The 13396-nt window shown below is 51.7% G+C and overlaps 2 protein-coding genes across 2 annotated transcripts; both read right to left on the bottom strand.

Moving 5' to 3' along the window:
• Nucleotides 1-1544: 1544 nt before the first annotated feature.
• Nucleotides 1545-5730, bottom strand: C6H19orf53 (chromosome 6 C19orf53 homolog). The gene is made up of 3 exons (XM_028134576.2): nucleotides 5584-5730; nucleotides 5439-5494; nucleotides 1545-2790 (listed from the first exon to the last, which is right to left on the bottom strand). Exons 1-3 carry the CDS (start codon nucleotides 5678-5680, stop codon nucleotides 2680-2682), a joined length of 264 nt encoding a protein of 87 aa, XP_027990377.1. The 5' UTR covers nucleotides 5681-5730; the 3' UTR covers nucleotides 1545-2679.
• A 798-nt stretch (nucleotides 5731-6528) lies between these two features.
• MRI1 (methylthioribose-1-phosphate isomerase 1) lies at nucleotides 6529-13030 on the bottom strand. The gene is given in 7 exon segments (XM_008157978.3): nucleotides 6529-6671; nucleotides 6674-6796; nucleotides 10003-10227; nucleotides 10321-10497; nucleotides 11584-11759; nucleotides 12520-12758; nucleotides 12836-13030. Coding segments are annotated over 7 exon segments (1110 nt in total). The 5' UTR covers nucleotides 12971-13030; the 3' UTR covers nucleotides 6529-6636.
• Nucleotides 13031-13396: the final 366 nt, after the last annotated feature.

Genomic DNA, 13396 nt, shown 5'->3' with positions numbered 1-13396 from the left:
CCTGTTGACTCAGGCAGGAAACCAGCCAGGGCAGTTTCACTTCCTGGTCCCCACAGCCCCTCTGGCCTGCCCCGCTGGCAAGATTTGCTTCTTACATTTTTTTCCTTTCCTTTTGGAACACAGTTCATGGGCAAAGTGTCAGGTCCCTGCCAGGAAAAGTGGTCATTCAGGCAGAGGGGGAAAGTGGAGGCAGGGAAGAGAAAAAGGCTTGGGGAGGAATAATTGTGTCTGAAAAGCCACATTTCATGGCTGCCCTGTGTCTGGGGAGAGGCCCAGAGGGACAGACAGGCCTAGAGGTGGGACTTGGGCTCCCTTCTGCCCCGCAGGACACAAGGGCAGCTAATAATCACACCTGCAAGTCCCATGGCCTTAAGGGTCCTGAATTCTCCATTCTGAGGGAAGGGTGTCAGGATCCCATTTAACAGATGGGGAAACTGAGGCTCAGAGAGGTGAAGGGACTTGGTCACAGACAGGAAGTGGCAGAAATTGGCATAGAATGAAAGGTGTGGGATTTTTCCAAAGTCTGGGGCTCTTGGCTCCAGCATTAATGGGAGGTTTGTGGGGCAGTGAAAAGGGTGGAAGGAAAAGTCAGGCAGGACAGTGGCTTTCAGGGAAAAATGTGCCTGTTAGGGGAGTCTGAGGGGTGGGGTAATGGGGGAACAAGTGGGTTGACATTCCAGACCCCATACCTGTCACACCTGAATGACATTCCTTGCCCAAAGCTCATCCTGTCCCAGCCATTGATCTTTGGAGATTCCAGAGAAAAGTTAATTTTCAGGAGGGTGAAATCTACTCTCAGACATAAAAATGAACATGTTAACTTTTTTATTGAACTCACGTGGGATCCAGGCAGATGTTATATGTTATACGTATGGAGGCAAACTGATTTTACCACCGGGGAGGATTGTCAATGGAACCTCTGTTGGAAGGGCTGGCATTTGCAAGTCTTCAGATAAGAGTGTTTTGCTATTGCTATCAGCTGCTTACAATTTAGAGCTGTAAAATCTTTCAAAGAAAATGCTAATGCTATGAATCAGACAGCCAGGGAGGGTGTGTTGTAGAGAGATGATGCACTGAGTGATGGCAACTGAGTCACTGAAACTGCACAATTTTCTTTGCAGGCCTAGCAGGTTTGGTTCAGTGGATAGAGGGTCAGCCTGCGGACCGAAGGGTCCCGGGTCCGATTCCGGTCAAGGGCACCTACCTAGGTTGCAGGCTCCTTCCTGGCCTGGGCCCTGGTTAGGGCGCTTGCAGGAGGCAACCAATCGATGTGCTTCTTTCACATCGATATTTCTCCCTCCTCCACTCTCTCTAAAAATCAGTGGAAAAATATCCTCAGGTGAGAATTAAAAAACCAAAACAAGTTTTTTCTTTGCAGAAATAATTCCTTCCTTCATTTAACCAACACCTAGAGACAGAATGCAAATCCGTGGCTGCCAGGGACTGGGAAGGGGGAACAGGCAGTGACAGCTATGGGGGACAGGCCATCTTTTCTGTGGTAAGTTCTGGGTAGTCCCAAAAACAGTGAATGCACAAAATGCCACTGAATTGTAAACTTTTTAATGTCACTTTTATGTTTTAACCACACACACATACACAGAAGCCGGGAGAGCAATTTCACACACACAAAAACCCTACTTTACATCTCAAAAAATTGAGAGCTGTAGTAGCAGAGCCTGAATTGAAGGAGACTTTCCAGTTTGGAGTTTCCTTGGGCCCAGGCTGGTCACTGTGCTGAGACCTACCGCTCACCCCCAACGGAGGGAGTGAAGGGTGGTCACCAGGCCAGAGCTCCCGGCTGACTCCACAGGCATCGTCCAGTCTAGCAGGCTCGAGTGAGGATTTGGGGAAGGGGGTGCTCAGAATGAAACTGAAGAAAATCTTGGTGTGGGACGGTCAGCTGAGTACATATTGGGACTCAGCCAGTGGTGGGTTCAAGTGCTGGCTCTGGAGTGTTAACCCAACCCAACTTGGGATGAAGTGATGTGCAGAAAGCACAAGCCATAGACATACCCGACATTTTGACTTTATTTTAATAGATAGAGGTGGCTTTGAGCAGTTCATAAGTGCATTCTGGTTTAATCAACACCTGTCCTACAGATGGGAAAATGGCTCCCCATATCTCCTGGCTTGTACCGGGCAGAGGGGGCGACCTAGGCAGGTAAGGAGGCTGGTGAGTCACCTGGGGCTGGAGGGAAGATTCTCCATAAGCTCCCAGGATGGACGTGCAGAAGCTCAATCACCCCTCCCCGAGTAGGTGGCTCCTGAAGACATTGCCGAGGCTGACCAGGTCAGTGCGGCTGGCCTCTGGCCCTGGCCTGCTCACAGAGCATGTGACTGCGAGGGGAAGGACAAAGGCAGGTTTATTGCTCTGATGAAACCAGTGGACAAAGGAAGTGAGGGGGGACGGTACAGAATGTTGAACATTTCCTCAAGGCCACTGCTGAATTCTTGGCACCCTGGGAAACTGACCCATGCACTACAGATGTGCTGTCACCTGCTCACAGGCCAGGCCCCCCCGCCCTGCCCCCCAGTCCGAAGTTCGAGCTGCAACCCAAGGCTCTGGGGAGCAGGGCTCCTTCTGCCCGCGGTGCTGCCTGTGGAGTCCCCTGCAGAGGTCTGAGCATGGAGGCAGGGGCTGCGTCCGTGGGAACGTGTCTTGGTGGAGGAAGAGGCTGCCTACTTCTTCTTGGCGGGGGCTTTCAGCAGCGCCAGCTTCTTGGGCAGGCTGGTGCTGGCTTTCATCACCACATCATGTTCAATCTTCTTCCGGATCCCGACCTCCAGGTCCTGAAGGGGCAACCGAGGGCCAATCAGACTGGGATCTGAGGCTGAGGGAGTGAGGGAGGGCCTGACCTGGGGCTGGATCAGTGACACCCCCGGAAACAGCACCTGAGAGTCTGCAGGCTGTGGTTTAAGTCCTGCTTTTGCCCCACACTCTTTGTGGTGTTATACAGACACACAAAACCCTTTCTCATCTCTGGACCTCAGCGTCCAAACTTCTGCTCACTCCCATTTCACTGAAGGGGAAATTGAGGCTCCTGCAGTGAGGAGGCAGTTGCCTAGGGTTTGCAAACCACATGAGGGGAGACTGGACCCTGGCATGCCTCGAGTCTGTGGTCTCAGCCTCCAGGTGGACAGTCCCTCCGCTTTGCACATGGTGAACTGGGGCTCTGAGACAGCGATGTGAGCAAGTGAAGGCACAGGGATTAGAAGCCAAGTGTGTCTGGGTCCAAAACTGGTATTTTAATCATATTCCCCAAACCATCCTCTTGCCTTGCCTGTATGAAGTTCAATGACTCATGATGGCCACAGCCAGCACCACATGCCAGGGCACAGGGGGCACAACAGCAAACAGGACACAGGAGAACCTCGACCTTCAGCGAGCTGACATTCAGTGCATGTGTGGGGACAATATAAATGCCAATGATACATCACGTTAAACTGTTAAACGGTGACAAATGGTAAGAGATGTTTAGAGAAAAGAAAACAAAAGGGCGAGTGAGTGGGGTGGGGCTGTGGGGCTGCCATCAGGAACAAGCTGCTCAGAAGCAACACTTGCAGTCAGACTTGACTCAGAGGAAGGGAGCCATGTGGGTTTTTGGGAGGACTGGGGCAGAAGAAACAGCCAGTGCAAAGGAGCAGTTAAAGGACCAGTGAGGCTGGAGGGAGCAAGGGGAAGAGTGGGAGGAGAGGGCAGGGAAGTGAGATAGGGGCATAGGGCATAGTGTACAGGGCTTGGTGTCGTGTTGTGTCCCGCCCCCACCCCCCTCCCCAGCGAGATAGAGGCAGGAGGGTTCTGAGTACAGAAGGCAACATGATCTGACTTTTAAGTGCTCACAGGCGCCCTCTGGCTGCTATGGGGGGTTGGGGAGGGGGGCAGATGAGGGAGGAGAGGGTGAGGGGGAGATCCAGGATGATCCCGAATATTTTGAAATTTGGTAGGACAGAATCTTCCTAAATGAAGACTGGAGGTAAGCGGGCTGCTGGGGACCCAGGTCTGAGAAAACCGAGGCTCTGGGGAAACTAAACAATTTGATGAAGGTTACACACTAGTTAGTGTGGAATACAACTCAAACTCGGATCTGACTCCACCAAAATCAGTTTTAATTTTCTGTAACTTCTTAAGCTTAACCCTAGAAATGACAATAACCAACACAGCTAATGTTTCTTGGTGCCCTGTGCTGTTCTCAGCGCTTTACAGGTGCCCTACGGCACTGAACCCTTACAACTCTCCGTTTCACAGGTGAGAGGCTCATGGTGAACAAATACAGCCAAACCCTGGTTCTCGAAGGTCTCCTATCTTGGACAATTCGGTCCTCAACCAAGTTCACAGAAAAAATGTCTCGGTTTTGGATCAGACAATTCTTGCATGTCTCTCAGGCAATTAACAAAGGAGAAAGTGCTTTTGTTGGTGGTGAAAATGACGATTAGCACAAATTTAAAACACAAAGAGATCATCAGGAGTGCTAATGTTGCTAAGGGTGTGAAAGAAGCAATGATCACAGGCAACTGAGGTAGAAAAACTGTCGATTTGGATACACGAAAAGCAGTTAGCCAGTGACAGCGTTTCAGAGGCAGTGACACATGAACAAACTCAGATGCCGAATGCTGACCTGAAAGACACCCCTGGAATGAATGCTAAAGTGATTTAAGGTTAGTAGGGGGTGGTCTCGTAAACTTACGAAAGAAGTGTTTTTATTTATAGATTAAACAGTACATTAGACATGTACTATATATAAGAAAGGTTTAAAAAAAGGGAATCATTTGTGGGTCTGGAATGGATTAATTAAATTTACATGACTTCTAATGGGGAAAAACGATTCGGTTTTCGAACGAATCGCTTCTTGAACAGCTTTCTGGAACAAGTTCGAGAACCGAGGTTCCACTGTACTCATCCATGGAACTGCGATTTGTCCCAGCACTGCCTTCGTGCAAAGCTGGGGTTTTCAACTCCGTTCCCATGCCACCTCCCCTCCCGAGTCCCATTCGAGCACAGTAACAACCAAAGCAGCTTAATGAGGGTAGAATACTTTCTGCGCGCCAGGCCTTGCCCTACGTTGGCGACCGCGGCTCCAAACGTTTCCTTAAACCAGCGGTCGCCAACCTTTCGGACCTCACGGACCACCGGTTGGCGACGGCTGTGAGGCCCGTTGAAAAATAGGTGACGTTCCTGTACACACCGCACGCGGGAGGCTCAGAGTCCTGAATTCTCCAGGATCCACCCCCGGATCCATACTTCATCCCCGGATCCCTCCCTCCACAGCCCTCCAAGGCTCGCTCTCTCGCCCCCGGCCGGCTCCAGGCTCATTCCCGGCCCCTCCGGCGGTCCCGGCTCCAACCTCCGCCGCTTCTAGACTCAATCCGCTGGCGCCATTTCTGTTCCACGGCGCTGACCTCCAAGCCCCATCCCTCGCCCCTCGCACGCCCCCACTCACCTTCTTGAGCTTTCGCTGTTGCACAATGCGCGCCTTCTTGGGGGCGATAACACGACCTGGGGGAAGACACACTCGCGTGAGGTCAGGGCGCCCCAGGCCCACCTCGCCCAGGCCCACCTCGCCCAGCCCCCGGACCACTCCTCACCTCCCTTCCTCGGGCCCCGGTTGCGCTCCGAGGCCGCCGCCGCCGCCTTGCTCTTGGCTGGCTTCTGCGCCTGGAACTTGCGCTGCCCCTGCGCCATGATAGAACATGCGCAGGAAAAAGCGGGGCTGAATTATTGTAACCGGAAAACGCAGGGCACGATGGGATACAGCGGGGCCAGGACGCGCAAGGGCGCATGGGAAACAACGTGGCAAAGAGTTGGCGTTCTGACAAAGATGATTCTTCATGGACAGCGTTTGGCAAAAATTTTAAAGGGAAGGTTACAATGATAAGCTAATATTCACTGGCCGCTCATGTTTTGTAAAACGTATAGTTTTATGCTCTTTGTATGTAAAATTCAGTCCGAAACAAAAATGAGGTGAGTTAGGCACTTACTGATGCAAAATTTAAGGGTACCCAAAATTTTGTAATCAAGATGGTGTTTTCAACATTTAAAAGTAACATTTTAATAGTTAAAAAAATCACACCGTGAAACTACTGCTTGTAGACTGGTGGTCTAATGTTGTAAACAAAGTTTTATTGGGACAAGGGCTGGTAGAGGTTAAGGTTAAGGTGTGCAAAGGTAGGCTTCCATTCTCTCTGTTTAGTATCTTGGTATTTTGTTCATGTATTTTTCTTGCATTAATTTTGATTTTTAAAAATACTGCACGAAAGTATTATTTATCTTGGTTACTGAGCTTTTTGGTGTCCCATTTAACATTTTGTGCCTGAGGTGTTACCCTAGTTCCCGTCCTGAGAGCAACCTCCTAAGGCCATATGTAGTGTCCCCAATGTTATAAATGAGGAAACCACAGCATGGAGAGGTGAAGTGACCGGGCCAAGATCACACAGCAGGAAGAGTGGCAGAACTGGGATAGGAACTTGGGCAGCCTATCTCCAGCTGCTGTACTTTTAAGAGCCATGCAAAGACTCTGTCCGCTATCCCTGTTCTACGAAGAAGTGTAATTGGGGGAAGGTCAGCTTTCGGGCAGGCTATTCAATACATTTTATTATAAAACCTAGGGGGGTGGGGCAGGGTATGGAGAGCCGGGTTGGTTACTTCTGGGGTCCATCTAACGTCCCCACCCTCAGGAGGTGGTGGTGCTTAGGGCTGCCTGGAGTTCTTTGGGGGTGAAGACACCCAGCTCTGTGATGATGCCGCCGGTGATGAGGTCATGGGGGGTGACATCGAAGGCAGGATTCCAAACCCCAATTCCTACAGGGAAGAGAAGGGAGGCAAGAAGGGAGGTATTTACTTCTGTGAAAATTCTCAAGTTGTTGTCACCTGTCCCCCCGTGCATGGTGGTTGTTGGAGTTAGGGAATTCTTGAGAATCTGGGGATACTTATCCCAAAAGTGCACGAAGACAGGGCTTTGGTACCCAGTAACAAGTTTAGACTCCTCCCCAAACACCATTCCTGAATTGTCATTAAGGTTTCAAAGTTTTATATACATCCACCCTACTTTTGCCTGGATCTCTTTAAGAACCTCCAAGAATCCACTCCAGGGCCTTTGCATGGGCTCTGCCCTCTGCCTAGCTCTACCTCAGATACGCACGACTCAATGTTTCATTTCCTTCAGTCTTTGCTCAGATGTCACCTTCTCAGTGAGGAGGTCTCTGATCACCTTGTCTAAACCCCCTGTACAGATACTTCCTTGCCTTATTTCTCCTCAGCCCTTACTTCCTATAATTGTGTTATTTATCTTATTGTCTGTCTCCCTGACCAAATTGTCAGCTCTATGAGGGCATGGAGTTTTGTGTCTTTTTTCACTCCTATATCCCAGCACTTAGCATTAGTCAGGGGCTCAAAAACATTTGCTGAATGAATTACTCAGTGTAGACCACAATTTCTTACACAAGAGGCTGCAAACTTTTTTCTCTGGCTCACAGTTGTTTTATTTGTTAATCCTCACCTGAGGATATTTTCCCCCCATTGATTTTTAGAAGGGAGCGGGAGAGACAAAGAGAGAGAAACATGGATGTGAGAGACTGACCGAGGGCTGGGGATCAAGTCTGCAACAGAGGTACACGCCCTTGACCGGAATTGAACTCGAGACCCTTCAGTCCAAGGGCTGACGCTCTAACCATTGAGCATACGAGCTAGGGCAGGCTCACAGTTTTTTGAGACCACTGAATTAGCTGCCACCTTTCAAAAGGTGGGAGATTTCATATATTAAAAAATGTAAGGCTTCTCTTGGAAAAAACACAAGACCCATTTCTCTGGGGTCTGCATTCCTATGACCACTGGCAGGAGCGGAGTATCAGGGCCCACAGACGGCACCTTGCCCATGTGACATATGTCTTGCTGTCCCAGTTTTACTTTAGTGGGTGTGGGTTGTCAACTCTGCTTTCCACAGTCGAAGGGATTATGACCAGTGCTAATTATGCCTCTAGGAAAGCAGGGATGCCAAAAAATAAAATGAGAAAAAAATTTTCAGAATCAATGTATCCTTTTTAAAAAAGCGCTAAGGAGCCCGCCCTAACCGGTTTGGCTCAGTGGATAGAGCATCGGCCTGGGGACTGAAGGGTCCCAGGTTCGATTCCGGTCAAGGGCATGTACCTTGGTTGCCGGCACATCCCCAGTAGGGGGTGTGCAGGAGGCAGCTGATCGATGTTTCTTTTTCTTTTTTTTTTATAAAGCAGTTTTACTTATTTATTTACTTATTTTTGTTAATCCTCGCCTGAGGACATTTTTCCATTAATTTTTAGGGAGGGTGGAAGAGAGAGGGAAAGACAGAGGGAAACATCAATGTGAGAGAAACACATCGATTGGTTGCCTCCTGCATGAGCCCAGACCAGGGCCTGGGCCGGGGAGGAGCCTGCAACCAAGGTACATGCCCCTGACTGGAATCGAACCCGGGATCCTTTGGTCCACAGGCCAACCACTCTATCCACTGAGCCAAACCGGCGAGGGCTCTTTCATCGATGTTTCTAACTCTCTATCTCTCTTCCTCTCTGTAAAAAATAAATAAAATATATTTAATAAATAAAAATAAAAAAGCGGTAAGGAATTGCAGCAGAAAACAACAGACTATTAGGACTTCCCTCTGCTTAGTTTTATAGTTTTTTAAAAAAAGTTTTTATTGATTTTAGAGTGAGGCAGGGAGAAACATCAATGAGAGAGCAAAACATCAATTAGCTGCCTCCCACACTGGCCCCAACTGGGGATTGAACCCACAACCTGTGCACATGCCCCGACCAGGAATCAAACCAGTGACCCCTTGGTGCATGGGACAACGCCCAACCAACTGAGCTACACTGGCCAGGGCTGTATAGTTTTGTTTTTTAAAGTGTTTTTTTTTAAGTTATTTATTTTTTTGTTACTCCTCACCCAAAGATATTTTTCCATTGATTTTTAGGGAGAGTGGAAGAGAGAGGGAAAGACAGAGAAACACTGATATGAGAGAAACACATTGATTGGTTGCCTCCTGCACAAGACCCCAATGAGAGGGCCTGGGCCGGAGAGGAGCCTGCAACCAAGTTATGTGCCCTTGATTGAAATTGAATCTGGGACCCGTTGGTCCGCAGACCAACGCTCTATCCACTAAGCCAAACCGGTTACAACCCCCCTCTCTCTTTAAAAAAAAAAAAAATAATAAATTTTTTTAAATTGATTTTAGAGACAGGAAGGGAGAGGGAGAGGTTGGAAACATCAATGATGAGAGAGAGAATCAATCGGCTGCCTCCTGCATGCCCTCTATTAGGAATCAAACCATGACCTCCTGGCTCATGGGTCGATGTTCCACCAATGAGCCACACCGGCTGGGCTGTATACTGCTATTACTTAAAAAATATGTATATTTTTATTGATTTCAGAGAGAAAGGGAGAGGGAGACATAGAAACATCAATGATGAGAGAGAATCATTGATTGGCTGTCTCCTGCACAACCCCCACTGGGGATCGAGTCCGCAACCCGGGCATGTGCCCTGTCTGAGAATTGAACTGCGGCTCCTGGTTCATAGGTGGACGCTCAACCACTGAGCCACGCCGGCCAGGGTCCCTCTAGGGCTGGGCCTATTCTCCAGGTCATGTGGGTTAATTCACTGAAGGCCCTGGGATTTATGAGGTAGGTCATAATCACAGCTCTTTTATAGATAGGAGCACAGGGGCTCTTAGGGATGAGAGAACTTAGGCAACCTGCTCATAGCTGCACAGCCAGGGAGCATGGGGAAGCTGGAAAATATCTGTGTCTCTTCATAGGCACTTGGCTGAACAGGATTCTTATTTGTTCTTCAGGTGAGAAAACCGTGGTAGAGAAATTGACTTCCAACATGTTTCTGTTTCTAAAATTGGCTTGAATTTGAAGTTGCTTGTGCCCTAGAAGGCTGATGACACCCCAAATGCCGCTTGCTTCCTGTGAAGGGGATGGGTACCTAACTGAAGGTGCCCAGATTCTGGTACCCCGCTGAGTGACGGCTTACCGGGTGCTGCAATCCTGACCCCGCTGACATCGGTCAGCTCCTGGCCTGGGCGCTCCTCAATGACGATCTGCTGGCCCGTCTCCAGACGGAGGTCACATGAGGAGCTGGGGGCAGCTACGTAGAAGGGGATGCCATGGTACTTGGCGGCGATGGCCAGCTGGTAGGTGCCCACCTTGTTGGCTGTGTCACCATTGGCAACCACACGGTCAGCTCCCACCACAACAGCTGGGGAGCAAGATGTCGGGGGTCATCACCTGACCCCGGATGCCTGGAGCCCGGCGTGCTGGTGCCCAGCCTGCTGGCACCCCACCTGCTGACCTGACACGTCCTGGTGAGCCATGGCGGCGGCTGCCATGCTGTCGGTGATGAGGGTGGCAGGAATCTGCTCGTAGACCAGCTCGAAGGCTGTCAGGCGGGCCCCCTGGTTGTAGGGCCGGGTCTCCGTGCAGAAGACATGCTTCAGGCGACCAAGGTTGTGCAGCGAGCGGATCACACCTGCAGGACCCGACTCACCAAAAGGCCAGGATGAGACAGAAAGGGACAGATGGGCAGGGTGGTGGCCCATTAGTTGGGGGCACAGATCTCCAAAGGCTCCCCATCCCCAGGCCCTGTGGTCGCTGTCCCTCTGTCCAGTGCATGTGTGCTTAGAGAACACCTGGTGAGTCCTTCCTTGATCCTTCCATCTCACATAGCAACCCCCACACCTCTGACCTCTTTCCCTGCTTTTCCTCTTTAGTACTTATCACCTCCGAACACAGCATATATATTTACTGACTTGCTTTTGTCTGTTCCTTCTACTTTCCTTTCCCAATGGCTCACTGCTGCCTCCCCAGTGCCCAGAACTATGCCTGGCAAATAGTAGATGCTTAATAAATGTCTGTTGAGTGAATGAAAGAATGCTTGCACTCATGAATGGTGGGACACATAGTAGGTGCTTAATAAATGCTGAGTGAATAAAGGAGTGCATGCATGAATGGTAGGGCACAGAGTAGGTGCCACTATCTGTTGAGCACACGAATGAATGATGTCTTGCCATCAGGGCCTCAGTCCCCAGGCCCCAAAGTGGAACCCAAGCAGGTAGAGAAATCTGGGGAATTTAAGATCAAATGGAATCTGCTGCCTTGAGCCCCAGGACCCAGTTCCCCCTCTCTAGGTCACTGCTACCCCAATCATTCCTTGGGGACCACTCCCTTCCCCTCAGTTCTCTTGAAGTCCACATTCTGCCCACTCAGGCCAGGTCCATCAAGTGGTTGCTCTTGGATGGGCAGGTGACCCCATCAGAGCCCCTGAGTTGTAAGGAGTTACATATTGTTGGCATAGGCTCCTTTCCTCCTGATCTGAACCTTGGCAGGCCCTCTGCTGACCCGTGGACCGGGAGCAGGACTGGGACAGGAATAGATGGGTCCTAATGCTAATTTTTTGAACTCCTGGATCCAGCCATACCTGAAGGCATCTTCCTGTTTCTGTACAAGAACTAATCTATTTCCATTTTGGGGGTGGGGTGGGAAAAGTGGTTTGGGTTTCTTTCTTTTGAATCCAAAAGGGGCCCTCCCCCATCCCCATGAACACTCACTCACTCACCCAGGGCTGTGCCATAGCCAGCAGTGGCCAGTGCACCAGTATTACAGTGGGTCAGCACGGTCACCTTGCTGCCCTTGGGGGCTGCCCGCTCCAGGAGGTGGTGGGCTCCCAGGTCTCCAATGCTCCGATTATCCTTGAGGTCTTTCTCCAACATGTCTTCAGCGTAGCAGATCACTCTGGGGCCGACAAGGGACTCTCAGCCTCGGGGCCCTGGCTGGCCCCTCCTTCCTGCCCAGCTCTCTTGCTGAAAGCCTCTCACAGCTGTGAGGCCTAGATCCTTCTGCTTTTGCCACCTGTCACTCCATTCGCTCATGCAACACATGTTAACTGAGCACCTCCTGTGTGCGAAGCGCTGGGGGGCCCAGCAGTAACCAAGACAAAAATCTCTGCCCCTATGGAGCTGACACAAGTTGGGGAGGCAAAAAAATGAGCAGATAATCAAGTGAAGAAAAAGGCAGCAGAGTCAGGGGGGTGGGGGTGGGGGATGAGCTGTAACATATGGGGGGTGGGGAAGACAGAAGCCTTAAACCTGAAGGAGGGGTATCTGCTCTAGAGAGAAGGCATGTGCAAAGGCCCCGGGGCAGGAGCGAGCCTGGTGGGGTCAAAGAACATGTGGCTGGAGCCGAGAGGAAGAGTGGGAAAAGAAGAGGGCAGGGAACGGATGAGACAAGAACCAAAATTCCTCAAAACAAAACCCCCGGCAGAAGGAAGTGGGACTGAAAAGGACCTCCAAGGGCAACGGGGGCTGGGCATGTTCAGGGGAAGCACAGTCACGGGATTGAGTCCAAGTTCCTGGGGCCTGGGGCGGACTCCCAGCCCTGCCTGTGTGGCCTTGGACTAAGCACCCCATATCTGCTTCTCATCTGTAAAATGGGTCGCTATGCGAAAAAAAAATGAGCCTCTGCTCAGAGCAGTGCCTAGCACAAGGCCCTCTACCTCTCCCGGACGGCCTCCTCCGTGGCGCCCTCCCGCTCGGCCTCTTGGGCTGCGGCGTCGGCCAGGTCGCGGGCAGCGCGGGCCATGTTGACGGCGGTGGGCCGGGCGGTGACCAGGAAGCTCAGCGAGTCGCGCACGAAGGCAACGAGCGCGGCGAGTCCCGGCCCCCCAGCTCCGGCCTGCAGCTCCACGGCCAGGCTGAGGCACCCCACGAGCGCGATTGCAGGCGCGCCGCGCACCTGGAGGAAAGGGATGGGAGTGTCAGGGGCGCCAGGCGAGGGCGCGCCCCACCCACAACCCCGGCGCTGCACCCCACCTTCATGGCGCGGATCGCCTCCCAGGCCTGGTGCACCGAGTCCACCTCCTCGTAGCGGCATTGCTGGGGCAGCAGCAGCTGGTCGAGGATCTGCAGCGAGCCCCGCGAGTAGCGGATCGCCTCCAGAGCGGGCATGGCGCAGCCAGCGTGCTCCACCAGGGTCCCGGGCGCAGCGGGCCGCGCGTGCGTGTGGGAGGGGCCTCCGCCGGAAGGAGGCGCGTGCGCACGCAATCCCGCAGATTCCCTGGACTCACAGTGTACTCCGCCGACCCTATCCCCTTTTCCGGGCCAAGCTCGGCGTTAGCCACCCCCTCGGAACCACAAAGGCGGCATCATTTACGGGGCATCTTCTAGATGCCAGGCCTTGGGTTTGGCGTCTGGCTGATCATGCTAGGACCGCCAAATCCCAGGTGGGCACCATCAGGCCAGAGCAAGTGCTGCCGGTTGTCTCTGGTAGAGAAAAGCCCTAATTGGAGATGTCAGGGCTCTCACTGCTATCCTGAGACTTTACTGTCCCATTGGGGAGCAGGGCTGGTGGGCTGGGGCAGCTACTGCGACCAT

Source organism: Eptesicus fuscus, chromosome 6, assembly GCF_027574615.1.
Source record: "Eptesicus fuscus isolate TK198812 chromosome 6, DD_ASM_mEF_20220401, whole genome shotgun sequence".
NCBI lineage: Eukaryota > Metazoa > Chordata > Mammalia > Chiroptera > Vespertilionidae > Eptesicus > Eptesicus fuscus.
Note: the sequence above shows the minus strand (reverse complement) of the source record. Positions and strands in the feature narration are given on the sequence as shown.

Coding starts and splice junctions, on each gene's coding strand:
- C6H19orf53 (XM_028134576.2), bottom strand. CDS start 5,680: ATGGCGCAGGGGCAGCGCAAGTTCCAGGCGCAGAAGCCAGCCAAGAGC. Junction 5,495..5,583: donor CCGGGGCCCGAGGAAGGGAG/GTGAGGAGTGGT, acceptor GTCTTCCCCCAG/GTCGTGTTATCGCCCCCAAG. Junction 2,791..5,438: donor AACAGCGAAAGCTCAAGAAG/GTGAGTGGGGGC, acceptor TTGCCCCTTCAG/GACCTGGAGGTCGGGATCCG.